This window comes from Esox lucius, chromosome 19, assembly GCF_011004845.1.
Source record: "Esox lucius isolate fEsoLuc1 chromosome 19, fEsoLuc1.pri, whole genome shotgun sequence".
Lineage (NCBI taxonomy): Eukaryota > Metazoa > Chordata > Actinopteri > Esociformes > Esocidae > Esox > Esox lucius.
Window position 1 is genome coordinate 5,296,441 of NC_047587.1, and position 13,001 is coordinate 5,309,441.

At 44.0% G+C, this 13,001-nt stretch overlaps 1 protein-coding gene across 6 annotated transcripts in view; it reads left to right on the forward strand.

Annotated features, from left to right (window-relative positions):
- The window catches only part of srgap1a (SLIT-ROBO Rho GTPase activating protein 1a), a 115,943-nt gene that overhangs the window by 26,082 nt on the left and 76,860 nt on the right, over positions 1-13,001 (forward strand). For all 6 annotated transcript variants that reach the window (XM_010883340.4, XM_020056798.2, XM_020056799.2 and 3 more), the window contains exon 2: positions 10,716-10,911. In XM_010883340.4, the coding sequence (XP_010881642.1) occupies positions 10,716-10,911 (196 nt within the window). The remainder of the gene's footprint in view (positions 1-10,715; positions 10,912-13,001) is intronic.

Genomic DNA, 13,001 nt, shown 5'->3' on the forward strand with positions numbered 1-13,001 from the left:
CTAAAAGATGTCTCCGCTCTAGTTGTGCGTCCTTACCTGCCAGCCCTTGCTCCTCCTCTTGCTCCCTGGTGCCTCGGTGTCCTGGCTGTGGGGATGTGTTCTCTCCCTGGCTGGCCCTGGGTCCCTGGTGCCTGCTCCACGGCCCTGTGGTGAGGGGACAGTTCAGCATTAAGGGCAGGAGGGCAGGACCCAGGCACAGAGGCTCAGATAATTTGCTGACGAGATCAGACCAGAGCAGTCAGAGAGCAGGCTGTGCAGTTTGCCCTGGAGGGGGACTGTGTTAGGGGACAGTGGTGAGGAGGAGCATTGCTCTCCTCATTGCTCCTAAATGCTCTTCCTTACTGAGATTTACTTTCTCCTGTTTCAAATCTGATAAATGGCCTGCATTGTTAGGTGACACACACACACACACACACACACAGAGTGGGGCATGTGATAGTCTCCCTGCCCTCTGACCTATGGGCCTGCCCTCTTCCCTTTCAGCATGTGTACGTGCACAGGCTTTGGACTGGCTACCTCATTATGTGGCCCTTCTTTCAAGACTGTGTGCTTTGTTGACAGAGTCCCTTAAACGTAGTTCCCCCCCCTCTGCATTACAGTGGGATTCAATGGAGCGCTGACCTGTGCATTGCTACGCTGGTTGCTTGGTTCTGTTTTTCTTCATTTGTGGAGGACACGGATGCGGTTCTTAGTGATGGAGAGGCCTGCAGTAGCCTACAGTTTCCTGGTTTAAACACCCATGGCCCTGGGCATTGCTTCAACAATGATTTATTTTTGAGTCTGTATTTTGGCCGAGGCGCTTTACATGCTTCACTCGACAAACGTCCAGTATTAGTGTTTACCCCAGTGGAAACAAACATTTATGTGGGATTAGCATATGGGTCGTGCGCTGAGATGTTTTTTGTGGGGTTTAGGGTCCATTTATTATACTGAATTTGGCGTTGTATTTTAGGAGACCTTCTAACCGATAGAGAATACAATTCACACCGAGGCTTATTGGTCTTTTTAATGCAATCAATACACCGATCATAGTGGCCATTATCAAAGAAGTACATTGCACCTCAAAATCACCTCTCCATAATTAGTCTTTGTGGCTTTAGCAGTGTAGGATTTTCTTTTAAGCCACAGTATTTTCTGAATAGTCTCCTAAACAAAGCACCCTAAACTAAAGATCAGGGGCCTGTATGGACAGGCCTAGCCCAGGGTAAGCGCGACGTGCGAGGCAGCAGGGAGGTGGTGGTCTGGCCTAATGTGGTGGCTGATATATGAGCCTTTGCCCCCTTTCCTGTCTCTGCCGTTCTGGACAAAATTACAAAGCCTGCAATAGTTGCAGGCCGGTCAGTGTCATTTGTCAGTGGTTGGGATGAAGAGGCAGTAGCTTTAGTGCGTTGTTGCGATTAGTGCTGTGCCGATACAGCGCTTTAATGTAGAATCACGATTTGAGCTTTTTCACAATATTGTATCGATACTCTGATCTCTACAAATAACTATTTGCTGTTTTAATTTCAACAAATATTTATAATACAGTGTTTAAAGTTGCCCTATGCAACAATTCAGCAAAGCTTGCACATTGCTAAAGTTTTCTAATGGGATCTGACTAAAGATTATCCTATTGGCCTAATTCTAATTGAGGTTTTCTTTAGCACCTCAGTTTCGGGATTCAGTTGTGATATCATGATGAATTGTGATATATTGAATCATAACGTGTATCGTGATATACTTCGTATTGCAAGGTACGTGCCAATGGCCACCTCTAATTGCGATGTAATTTTCCAAACGAGAGGAAGGCTATGTATGGGATTTGACAAACCTATTCAACATGAAACCACAGCCAGAATACCTGTATTGAGTTTCCCAAGCTTCTGTTGGTCTTGCCTTAGGGCAGTCAGGCACAGCAGCTGGGCAGATACTGGAGATAAAGGGTTTCCCAGGAGGGAGGTTGGACAGGTGAAAGAAAGGGATGGGGCCAAGGCAGATGGGGGAGACTGGGTGTGTGGGGCCAAGGCAGATGGGGGAGACTGGGTGTGTAGGGCCAAGGCAGAAGGGGGAGACTGGGTGTGTAGGGCCAAGGCAGATGGGGGAGACTGGGTGTGTAGGGCAGAAGGGGGAGACTGGGTGTGTAGGGCAGAAGGGGGAGACTGGGTGTGTAGGGCAGAAGGGGGAGACTGGGTGTGTAGGGCCGAAGGGGGAGACTGGGTGTGTAGGGCCGAAGGGGGAGACTGGGTGTGTAGGGCAAAGCGGTGAGGTTGAGTAACAGCAGGTAATACCAGAGCGGTGCAGACAGGGTGGGTAAGGAAACACAAGTAGCCTAGCAGTTAGAAGCGACAAACTAGAGGAAAGATTGCTAGACAGAATCCCAGGGGGCTCAAGGTGAAAACGTGTTGTCCTGCCCTTGAGGAAGGCATGTGCTCCCTGTGTTCCCATGTGGCAGCCCACTTTTAAGTTGTGAAGGGGTCGTGTTAAAAGCAAAAGTAACATTTTGGTTGGATAATGTGTTGTTGCTTCTAAATCTGTAAAATACTTTTTTTATTTTACAAGTAGCGGCGACTGTGCGGGAGCTCTTTGTTCTGCTTCAGTCGAGCCTTGGTCTTCTCCAACACATCGGCGGTGTGCAGGTGTGCAAAAGGTTTGGTTTCTTTTTGGATAATGTGTGAAATTGAAAACTAACACACACACGCCCCAGCCCTGCTGGCAAAGCAGCCAAAGTACAGAACCGAAGGCATCCAGAGCAAACAGGACTGCTGCTGGAGATTACAGAGCAGCTGTATAAATAAGATTTTCTACTAAAGAGTGCTTGCTTCTCCCACCATTCAGCTCCTAGGACCCATCCCTTGTGTTTGGGTTGATCCTCACAGGCCACTGTAATGATGCCGGGGGTGATTGATGCCCACTGTGCCCCCTCTGCCGGTGTTGAGTCGTCACCTTAGCAACTGTCGCCGTTGGCTATTGTGCCTGCTTGGTAGATATTATCTAATGTTTATTGAGGATAATAAAATCTCAGTTATTGCCTGTGATTACTCACTTGAATAATCATCCTGTTGAAAGGGAGTGACATTTTCTTTTTTCACGTCACAATAGAACGAGGTTTTTAGAGCCTTCTGCCTGCCCTGTTGGAGAAGAGTGTGCGTAGTCAGAATTAATTGGCTCATTGATCACAGCGCATTACCACTCTTTGGAAAACATGGCTACTTACTTTTAATGAGAGCTGTATGCATTAAGGCTATGCTTATTGTTTCAGTATAGCCTTTAATGATGTGTAAGTAGGCAGGAAAATGAAGAGATGCTTTGTGAATCAGTCTGTACAGACCAGAGATCATGGTCAGCAACCCACAATCCTCCTGGGCCAGAGAGAGAATAAATGAAAAATCTGGCCTGTGTAAAACAGCAGTTCCTCTGTGTATGGCTGTGTCACAGTGTGTGAATGGGTGCCAAGAAACCGTGATACGCTCACAGTAGTTCAGGCCTCTGGTCCCCAACAATAGTAGCAAACAAACTACTGTTGATTTGCTTCTGTATCAGTTGAGATTCCCTGCCTGAGTAAAAAATAAAAGCCTGGTAGTTGGACAAAACAGAGTTATCTTCACAGCACTGCGCAATATTGACTCTACAATATTTTGTCCTTCACAAATACAGTATATCATCAATGGATGTCACATGGTACATACGCCTGCCATCTCAGAGTTTTGTCTTGTGTAATTTTCAACATCCTTTCCTTTTAAACAAGTGCACTCACTCCGAGAAAGAGGCCTCTCCCTGACTCACTGGCTCCCACAGGCTTCCGGGGAGGCATACCTAGTGTGTGAGACGGCCGGAGTGGCCCAATGCCTGCCGTGCTGAGGCAGTGACGCATCTTGGCCACTAGCTGCCCGGCACGGTCACGCATGACGTAAGACACAGCTGTTGGAAGTCGGCGTGGTCTCCCTCATGCAAAATGACTGATCGCTTCATCATTTACTAATCGCTTTATTATTTTGTCACTGTCGGTCATTCAGTCACTGCTTGATTGTACTCCAAGTTGTGGAAACATCTCAAGGGTGTTCAATGGAATCAGGATACACTCGAGCTCAATTTCATAGCCAAGAGTTGAAGTACATACGTACATTTCTGGTTTTTTTACCTGAAATTACGGGATATTGTGTGTAGATTGATATGGGAAAAAATGTATTTTCGAATAATGCTGTAATGTAACAATGTGCTACATATGAGCAATGAACTGAGCATTGAACAGAGTATTTCATTGCTCATATGTCAGTCGGTTGAAATATATCCACAGTAACAACATGATGCCCTTTGTAAACATTTATGACAAACGATCACGCAGATGTGGTCATTTTCACATTTCTATACTTTCATTGGATGTTGGGGAATAACTCAGAGTAAGGCATTTGTGAGAATTCAACAATGTTAAGTGTTGAAATGGATGCTCGTTTGGTCATCGTCCAGTCAGTCTTGAATTCTCCACAGTCCTGTACTATACCCAGTCAGAGCTCTAGTAGCACAGTCACTAAATCAACCATCTCATTCACTGAACTGTTTGATTACAGGCGTTAGGATTAGCGTGACAAAAGCAATTGCTGAAGCCAAAAAAATCCACAATGTTTTACTGCTAATATGTTTAAAAAACTGAAGGACTCTTACGTTTTGGAACATATAAGTCTGGATCCAATAACCGTGACTGGTAAGATGCAGACTTATTTTTTATCTCAATTGTATACCCCATACAATGCAAGAACACAATGCTAGGGACCTGCTTGTCTGACCGCAATGCATGCTAATTGATGCAAATTAATTAGATTTACAATACTATGTTAAATGTGAATGTTAGTTAACAATAAATCAGTTTGAAGTACACTAGCCATGCTGTCAACATGCATGTTTTTGAAATGTAACATTCAGTAGAAATCTTAGAACTTAGAGCCTACACTATTCAATCTTTTTTTGAAATACAATATTTTCTAGACCTCTATTGAGGCATGCTATTTGTAGACGGGAATCAGGAGACGAAGTACCATAAAACGTGTGTCCTGTAAACCATACTTTCTGTATGCCAGTGAAAACCATGTTTTGCTGATTTGATATGCTAGAAGAGATGATGGTCATGTTGGTTGGAAATGCATATACAGTATAAGAAGCAATAGTTGAAGCAATAGTAGACCTTCATATTCTGATGAAAGTAAAATCATCATATGTTAAACAATGCTGTAATCCCATTTTCTTTAAATAAATCAGTTGTCATTTTCAGAATCAGAATATCTTAAGGTTCATACTGTATTAACCTTTACTGTAAGTGCATCTTAACAAATGCCAACATTGGCATTAAAAACCTCAGTGCATCAACCTGCTTTTCGTTAAAAGCTGAGGGTATTGACTTTAGAATTTCAAAAGCAGTTTCAGCTCCCAGTTTAGTCGGTATGGTAATGAAGCTTTGTTGGCCAGTTGCACACTTGGTGTTCCCAAATGTCAGCGCGCAAGAGACGCAGCTTTCTGGCATGTGATTCAGCTTTTTGTGGTAATTGAGAGCTTGTAATCTTCTACAGAATCATGAGCCTAGTCCATAATTACTGGTATGCTATTTACTCAGTCGATCGTCCACTAAGGAAGGCAGTGGTGGGCAGGCCTCCCAACCCCAGATTTGGACCAGATGGTCGGGCAGGTTACCCTCCTGCATCATCGCCCCTCCAGACCTTGGGTCTATATGCTGTTATTTCAGGTGGTGTGTGTCTGGAGACGTGTACGTGTGTGCCCATTTACACTTCGGACACAGCATCAACTACACACACAGCCAATGAGCCTGTCTACATAAGACGGGGGGGGGGGGGTCTGGCCCACCGCGTTGTACACACCAGAGAGATTTTGGCAAAAAGCGGTGATGAGATGAAATCTGCAGCAGGACAATTGGACATACTTGTGGAATAATTCAGCCGAGGATCAAAATAAACATGGGAAGAGAAGCTGTGAGGTGGTCAGGGGAGCTTTACAGTGGATCTGTTTCCTAGCTAAATTAATTGGTGGATGAATTTCGAGACCATTTTGAATGGTGGAGGCCCAGAAGACCAGTCTCTGCTTCTGTGACTGTGGACAAGTTGAGTTCGCCAGTGTTTGTTTCGCTCAGGAGGTCAGCACTCTTACATTCTCTGCAGTCCTGCTTACACTGCACTTTTTCCTCTCACAACAAATGGCCTCAGTCAAAATCACTTCAGAGTTGCAACGTTCGACATATCTGCCACGGTGAATGGGGTTAAGGGAAGTGTGGTGTTGTGTGCTCTCAAAGAGCCGGTTGGATGACGTCCAGTCCGGAACAAAAGGCCTTTGGTTCCAAACTGATCGCCACGTAGACCAAATGGCTCGCTCTCTCATTGTCCACATACACCCAGAGTGCTTTCTGGGACGCACACCCTTCATTTCTTTTGGATGGTTGGTTTTGTGCCGTTAGCCCTGGATATGCCACGACCATAGTCCCGCAAAGTCATTATGCCGGCTCATGTATGCCCCTTTTCAATTAATGGCCAAGCTACACTGAACCATAAAATCTCTGGTTCCAGAAATCAACCATGAACTGTCTAGAATCCCTGAATGACTGTCAATGCACTCTCAATTTGTCCCTGTCTGCAGATTTAGTGACTCAGAGAGCAGCACCTGTTAACTGTCCCAGATTCACTGCTGCCCCATTCACCTGTTGACTGTCCCAGTTTCACTGCTGTCCCGTTCACCTGTTGACTGTCCCAGACTCACTGCTGTCCCGTTCACCTGTTGACTGTCCCAGACTCACTGCTGTCCCATTCACCTGTTGACTGTCCCAGACTCACTGCTGTCCCGTTACCCTGTTGACTGTCCCAGACTCACTGCTGTCCCGTTACCCTGTTGACTGTCCCAGACTCACTGCTGTCCCGTTCACCTGTTGACTGTCCCAGACTCACTGCTGTCCCGTTCACCTGTTGACTGTCCCAGACTCACTGCTGCCCCGTTCACCTGTTGACTGTCCCAGACTCACTGCTGCCCCGTTCACCTGTTGACTGTCCCAGACTCACTGCTGCCCCGTTCACCTGTTGACTGTCCCAGACTCACTGCTGCCCCGTTCACCTGTTGACTGTCCCAGACTCACTGCTGTCCCGTTCACCTGTTGACTGTCCCAGACTCACTGCTGTCCCGTTCACCTGTTGACTGTCTGCTGTCCCATTCACTTTACTTCTAGGTCCTTCTACTGTCAGTTCACAGCAGTGCACAGGTGCTCTCATCTCCCTGCTGCGTGTTTGAAGTAGATCACAGAGGGCTTTGATCACAGCCACCCCCCTTCATCCTGGTGGGGGCCGCTCTGCACCTGTTTACCATACAGATGACCTCACAGAGCCAGGAATGTGTAACTCTTAGTGAAGCCAAACCCTCAATGGGGCCTTTGCATTGTTTTCTCTTTCTGTACCTGCAATCTTGTAAATCTTTCTTTTGTTCAGCTGTGTTTGTTTGTTTAAGATGTTCTTTTATTAATTAGCAATTGAGCACCCCTTCTGAATTAGACTAAGAAAGAAGGGTTTTATTAGTCAGTAACTAATTTGCAGTTTTAATGCAAATTAATATAAAACAAAAATAAAAAAAAACAGAAATAGTGTGGTCTTCCCACTATTAAAGCAGGCAGTTTATTTGGCTACAGATGAAATGCATTCCGATTAACTTCACATGGTGGTAAAACTGCAAAGTGATAAGCGTCTGTTGATATGGTGATTGATGTGTTGCTCTTATTCGGCATGATCTTTTCATGCAGGGTGGCCTGCAGTGTATTTGGATGCCAAGTTGCTATTCAACACAACTAATTAGAGTTGAAAATTTGACAGGTGGAAACTAATGTGCAATTTTTTTAAAATCCTATTCCATATACGAAAAAATTGGTAATGTGGTCTAAGTCGTCATTCTATTAGCAACACTTTGGTCCTGAATGTGTACAGGTTTTTCTGTCCGCAGCGGAGCATCTGTGTAGGCTGTAAGTGGTCTTCAACTCCCATCCTTTGAGGACCCAAGTATGCTTTTCTTTCCTGTATGCCTTAAATCAAGGACTGACCTAAGGCTCCAGGTGAATGCCACATACTTCCAGGTAGAAACAGAAAGTCAGCAGTGGTCCAAGCCCCCGGGACTGGAGTTCCAGACTGGTGCGGGTCAGTTGGTGTATAGGGATCAGCTGGTGTTCGGTTAGGGTTAGGGTTAACCCTAACCCTAACCCTAACCCTAAACGATTTGTGAAGATGCACCTGAAGCTGAGTATTTCATATCCGATCTGTTGGATCAAAGCAAGGCATTCCAGTGTACCGAGCAGCCAGAGGAAGCCCTTGTTTTAAACTGAAGGGGTACTCAACTCTTATCCTACGAGATCCGGAGCCTGCTGGTTTTCTGTTCCACCTCATTAATTGCATGCATCTGGTGTCCCAGGTCTACATAGGTCCCTGATTAGAGGGTTGCAATGAAAAAAAAAAGGTAGTGTAATTGGCTTCGAGGTCCAGAGCTGAATTTGAGGGCTGTATTGTTCCCTTGTTTTTATAGTGTTTTTCACTGTTTACATGGGCCTAGATTATCATGGATGACTGCACCTGATTTAGATTTAATTATAGTTTTTTTTAAATAATCTTTTCGTCAGTTGTCATTGCTTGATTTGCACTATGAATGATTTAATGAGTTTCTGTGTTCAGTCATGAATATAAGTGTGTTAAATTACTCGATCAATTCTTTTGTGTAAATGTCATGCCTGCTTTGCTTTAATTCCACATCCTCATTCACTGTTTGACGACAGGAATTATTCACTCTTGAAATTCTGGATTTCTCATTCATTAAACAATGACAAAGAAGCTCTGGTAGCCTCTCTGCAAATGTTCTCTGTTTTCCTTCAGCTTCCTATAGTACACACAGGCCTAAATTGCTGAAGAAGCTGGTTAAAACCTGTGACATTTAAACATTGAATATCGACATTTGGCTTCCCACAATTTTTGGGAAAAAGGGGACTGGCACCAATCTCAATGTCTCATAGAGGCCTACATTATCTAGCCTGCTGACTCAAAGTTAAACCTACCGTTCCTCAATTGTTTGCTACATACAGTACACCAGGTCTGAGACAGCCTTCATTGCGATCGTTTGTGGTGACGACAAAACTAATGTTGTACTAAAAAAAAAAAAAACTCTGCGTCTGGCAGCTTTACCCATGTGGTCCTTGGTTCTGTAATTTCTACTGCCTACAAGACATTAGTAAGGTGGTAAGGTCCAGACTCACTGTGAAGAATGTTTTTAAATATCCATGTGGTCGGGGCTTGGAATTTGCTCAGACAAAGGAGTTTAGTCACACAGGCGATACTTCACCTGTTGTGGATCTAAAATTTTGTTTGGATTTAACTTAGTTTTGACTAAAAGAGCCTTGGTTATACATTGGGTTCATATCTTCAAAAAAACGTTTAAAAAACTCAACTCCCCCAGTTCAACCCCCGGCTCACCCTCTCCTTTCCTGTCCCTACTGTAATTGTTTGAATGGTTCATTTTCCCACGAGGTGCCAGCTTCAATGTCCTGGGAACGAAAACACCTAATCAAAGATTTCTCATAGACTCAGACTTAAATCAATTCATTTATCAAGAAGAGGAGGCATTTAATGGTGATTCATGAAGCCAAGGTCTCTGCTGATTCCAACAAGGCTTTTTGGAACATCCAACTAGAGCCCAGTGACAGGAGACCGTTTGACTGAGCAGTATATCGGTCAGTTATTCTGTTCAATCGCTCTAGAGGAGGCCTCCTTAACACAAATTAATCCAAGTCTGTTTTTGGACAGTCAAATGGCCAGTATTTTCATTTTGTTAATGGTCGAGGTGATCATCAAGTATCTAGCTATATATATATATATATATATATATATATATATATATTTATTTATTTAATCTTATCTAATAGTCTAACCTTTGAAAACCAGGCCAAACAGCAGCAGTCTTGAGTTAACAACTAAATGTCATGAATTCTACTTTCAGTTTGTGACTCGCTACAGGACTGGTGCTTTCGCCAAGGCGACGCTCCCCCTTTAGAGCCACTTTGTTTTGTGACATTTTGTTTATCATTAAATCATTCTGTTTGACTGTAATGCATTTTCTGTTAAGTGTCGGACTCCAGGACGACTAGCCAGTGCGATGGCGTCCGCTAATGGGTATTCAAATAAATCACCTCATGAATCTGTTTCCTCTCAATAGTGGAGATAGCAGGCCCTGGCACCTATATCTTGACATCCATTAAACACATGCATCCTGTGTGTATGCGCGTATTCTTGCTGGTGTGTGTTCACTCACAAACACCAATACATTGCCCAGTGGTCATTGCCAATGAAATTAGACCTGTATCTCATAATGAAATGGTTATGGCAGCTCCGTATACAGCTTGGTTTTTCTGCCGGCGAGTGTGGCGTACGGAGTTTCAAGGAAGTGCCGCCATGCGTCTAAGTAGGTGTTTGAACACTGAGAAGCCTTACGTTGGCATTCAGCAGCTTTAATGAACCACTTGAGACCCGCGTTGCCGACCTCATAACTCCCGCTGCACCCAGTCTATGCACTTCCACGTCATCAGTTACATGCGTGTATTTACAGATGTACTCGCCTGTCTTTTGCCGAATGTGTGGCTGTGCGAGATCTACCAACACCTGCCGGTGTGGGGTGGACTTCCAGACGTCCAGTTGACCTGGCTGTGTCTGTCTGTCCGTCTGTCTCAGAGATCCGTGCCCAACTGGTGGAGCAGCAGAAATGCCTGGACCAGCAGACCGATATGAGAGTGCAGCTTCTCCAGGACCTGCAGGATTTCTTCAGGAAGAAGTCGGAGATTGAGATGGAGTACTCCAGGAACTTGGAGAAACTGGCAGAACGGTTCATGGCTAAGACACGGAGCACCAAAGACCACCAACAATACAAGTAAGTAGAAGTACATTGTCTAGATCTAAATGTGGGTCTTTGTCTTTCTACCGAAAGGTCTGTCTCTGTCTAGGTCTACATCTACCAGTAGATCTCTACCAAAAATACACTATTGACATTTAATCTTACTAATATCTTCAGTTCCACAACTTAAATCAATTTAGATACATTTGTTCATATTTAAAATGACATTATTAAATTAATATTCATTATCGGAAGGTAATGTCCTATGAAGGCTGGTTGTAATACAAGGGGCTCCAGCAACAAATATATATATCTCAATGGGCCCGAGCTCGTTTAAGATGGACTGAGAAAACTGTCCTGTGGTCTGACAGATCAAAATGTGAAATTATTTTTGGAAATCTTGGATGCCACATCCTCCGGGTTAAAGAGGAGAGGGACCATCCGGCTTGTTATCAGCGCAAAAGCTTATTGTAAGGTTTTTATTTTTCATCTTTCCCCCTCGAAGATTTCAGTTTGTTTTTCAATTGAATTGTTCACTTTATAGGTCACATTAAGAGTGGAAACAGTTCTGACATGATTTAACTTTGTCTCATTCTTTTACATAATAAAAACCTGGCATTTTAACAGAGGTGTTTAGACTTTTTATATCCACTGTACATGTTTAAAGGACATCAAATTCATGACTACTCTGACACTCTTCAGTCATCACCAGAGCCAAAAAATAAAATACATGCTGTACAGTCTTTCTTGTGGAGAATAATCTAACCAGGTTGGCCGCACTGAGAACTATTCGAGTCAAACACCACCAAGTGCTAAGATCTGAAATGATGGGAGCCCAAGGAGCAATGTGGAGCACTGTAATGCAATTTCAATCTGGTCATACTGTAAAAGAACTGTACTGCCATCTCACTTAATCCGACATGCTTTGCTTTCTTTATGCTCTTTGTGGTATTCTGACTCGGATGTCATGGATGAGACTCGTTGAAACTGAAGCAACGCTGTGCTTGTGGTCTCCGTGCCGTGCAGGAGACTGCTTATGGAAAAAGCAGACATTAGCATATTGTTTGAACTTGCGACGGGTGACTGAAAATAAAATGACTGTTTGCCTTCCTTGGTGTCGGCAAAAAGCCCTTTAAAAACCCCAAATGGCTCTACCAGCTGTGTGTGCAGGACTGAGGAGAATTCGACAACGTGGCTCTCTAGCTGTGGTTTTCCTCGCATGATTTAGTCCGGTCAGTTCATTCGTAGGATAAACATTTGTTGAGCAGCGCCAATCAAGTAGCATATTTCCGTGCTGTGTAAATGCAAGACGTTTGAATAGCCAGTGAATACCCTGAAGCCGTGTGGCCTATATTTCTGTATTTGTATAAACAAGGCTAATACAGGGCAGCTTCTGTCTTCTCAACATTCTCTAGGTAGTTTTCTTTGGACTAACTCGATTATTGAAATAGCACACTTTCACTGAGCTTTCAGCCCGAATGTGGGAGCCTCAGTCTACCTCGGTCCTGTTGTGTATAAGCTGAACTAGCATTAACCCTCTACTACACACATTTGGGTTTTAGATTGGGGAAATGATTCCAGTTATTTTCTTGGGTTATCTAGGATCACATGTATAAATGAGTTTAGGCGTAGTCTGCCCCCCCAGCCCCCCAACATATTTTGTTTCCTCAGGGTACCACTGTGTCTCAAGGGTACTAAAACACAAAGAAAACTCATTTTCCAAAACACATTTTCGTATCACAAGATGACACAACTAACCTATAATAAAGATCACACAACAATATGAACCAAGTACTCCGTGTAATCAGCGGCGTCTAGTCTACCTCAGCATGCAAACTCGTTCAATGTGAAACTTTAAAGAGCTGTTGCTTTGGCTGGTGAGACAAAGATGTTCATTTCCTGAACAGAACCTTTGGTGTGCCTGTGCACCCAGGAACTCTGCACCTTTGTTGTCACTCCTGCCCGGCCAGTGTGATGTGAGGTCCAAGTGGACATCAGCACATTTACCTCGATTGCACATTTAGAATGCCTTTCAGAATTGCCATTTATACCCGCATAACTATTTATCCCACTTGAAACATAAATTATACTTAATACTTGGAAATGTTTCTGCCCTCCTATTTGCC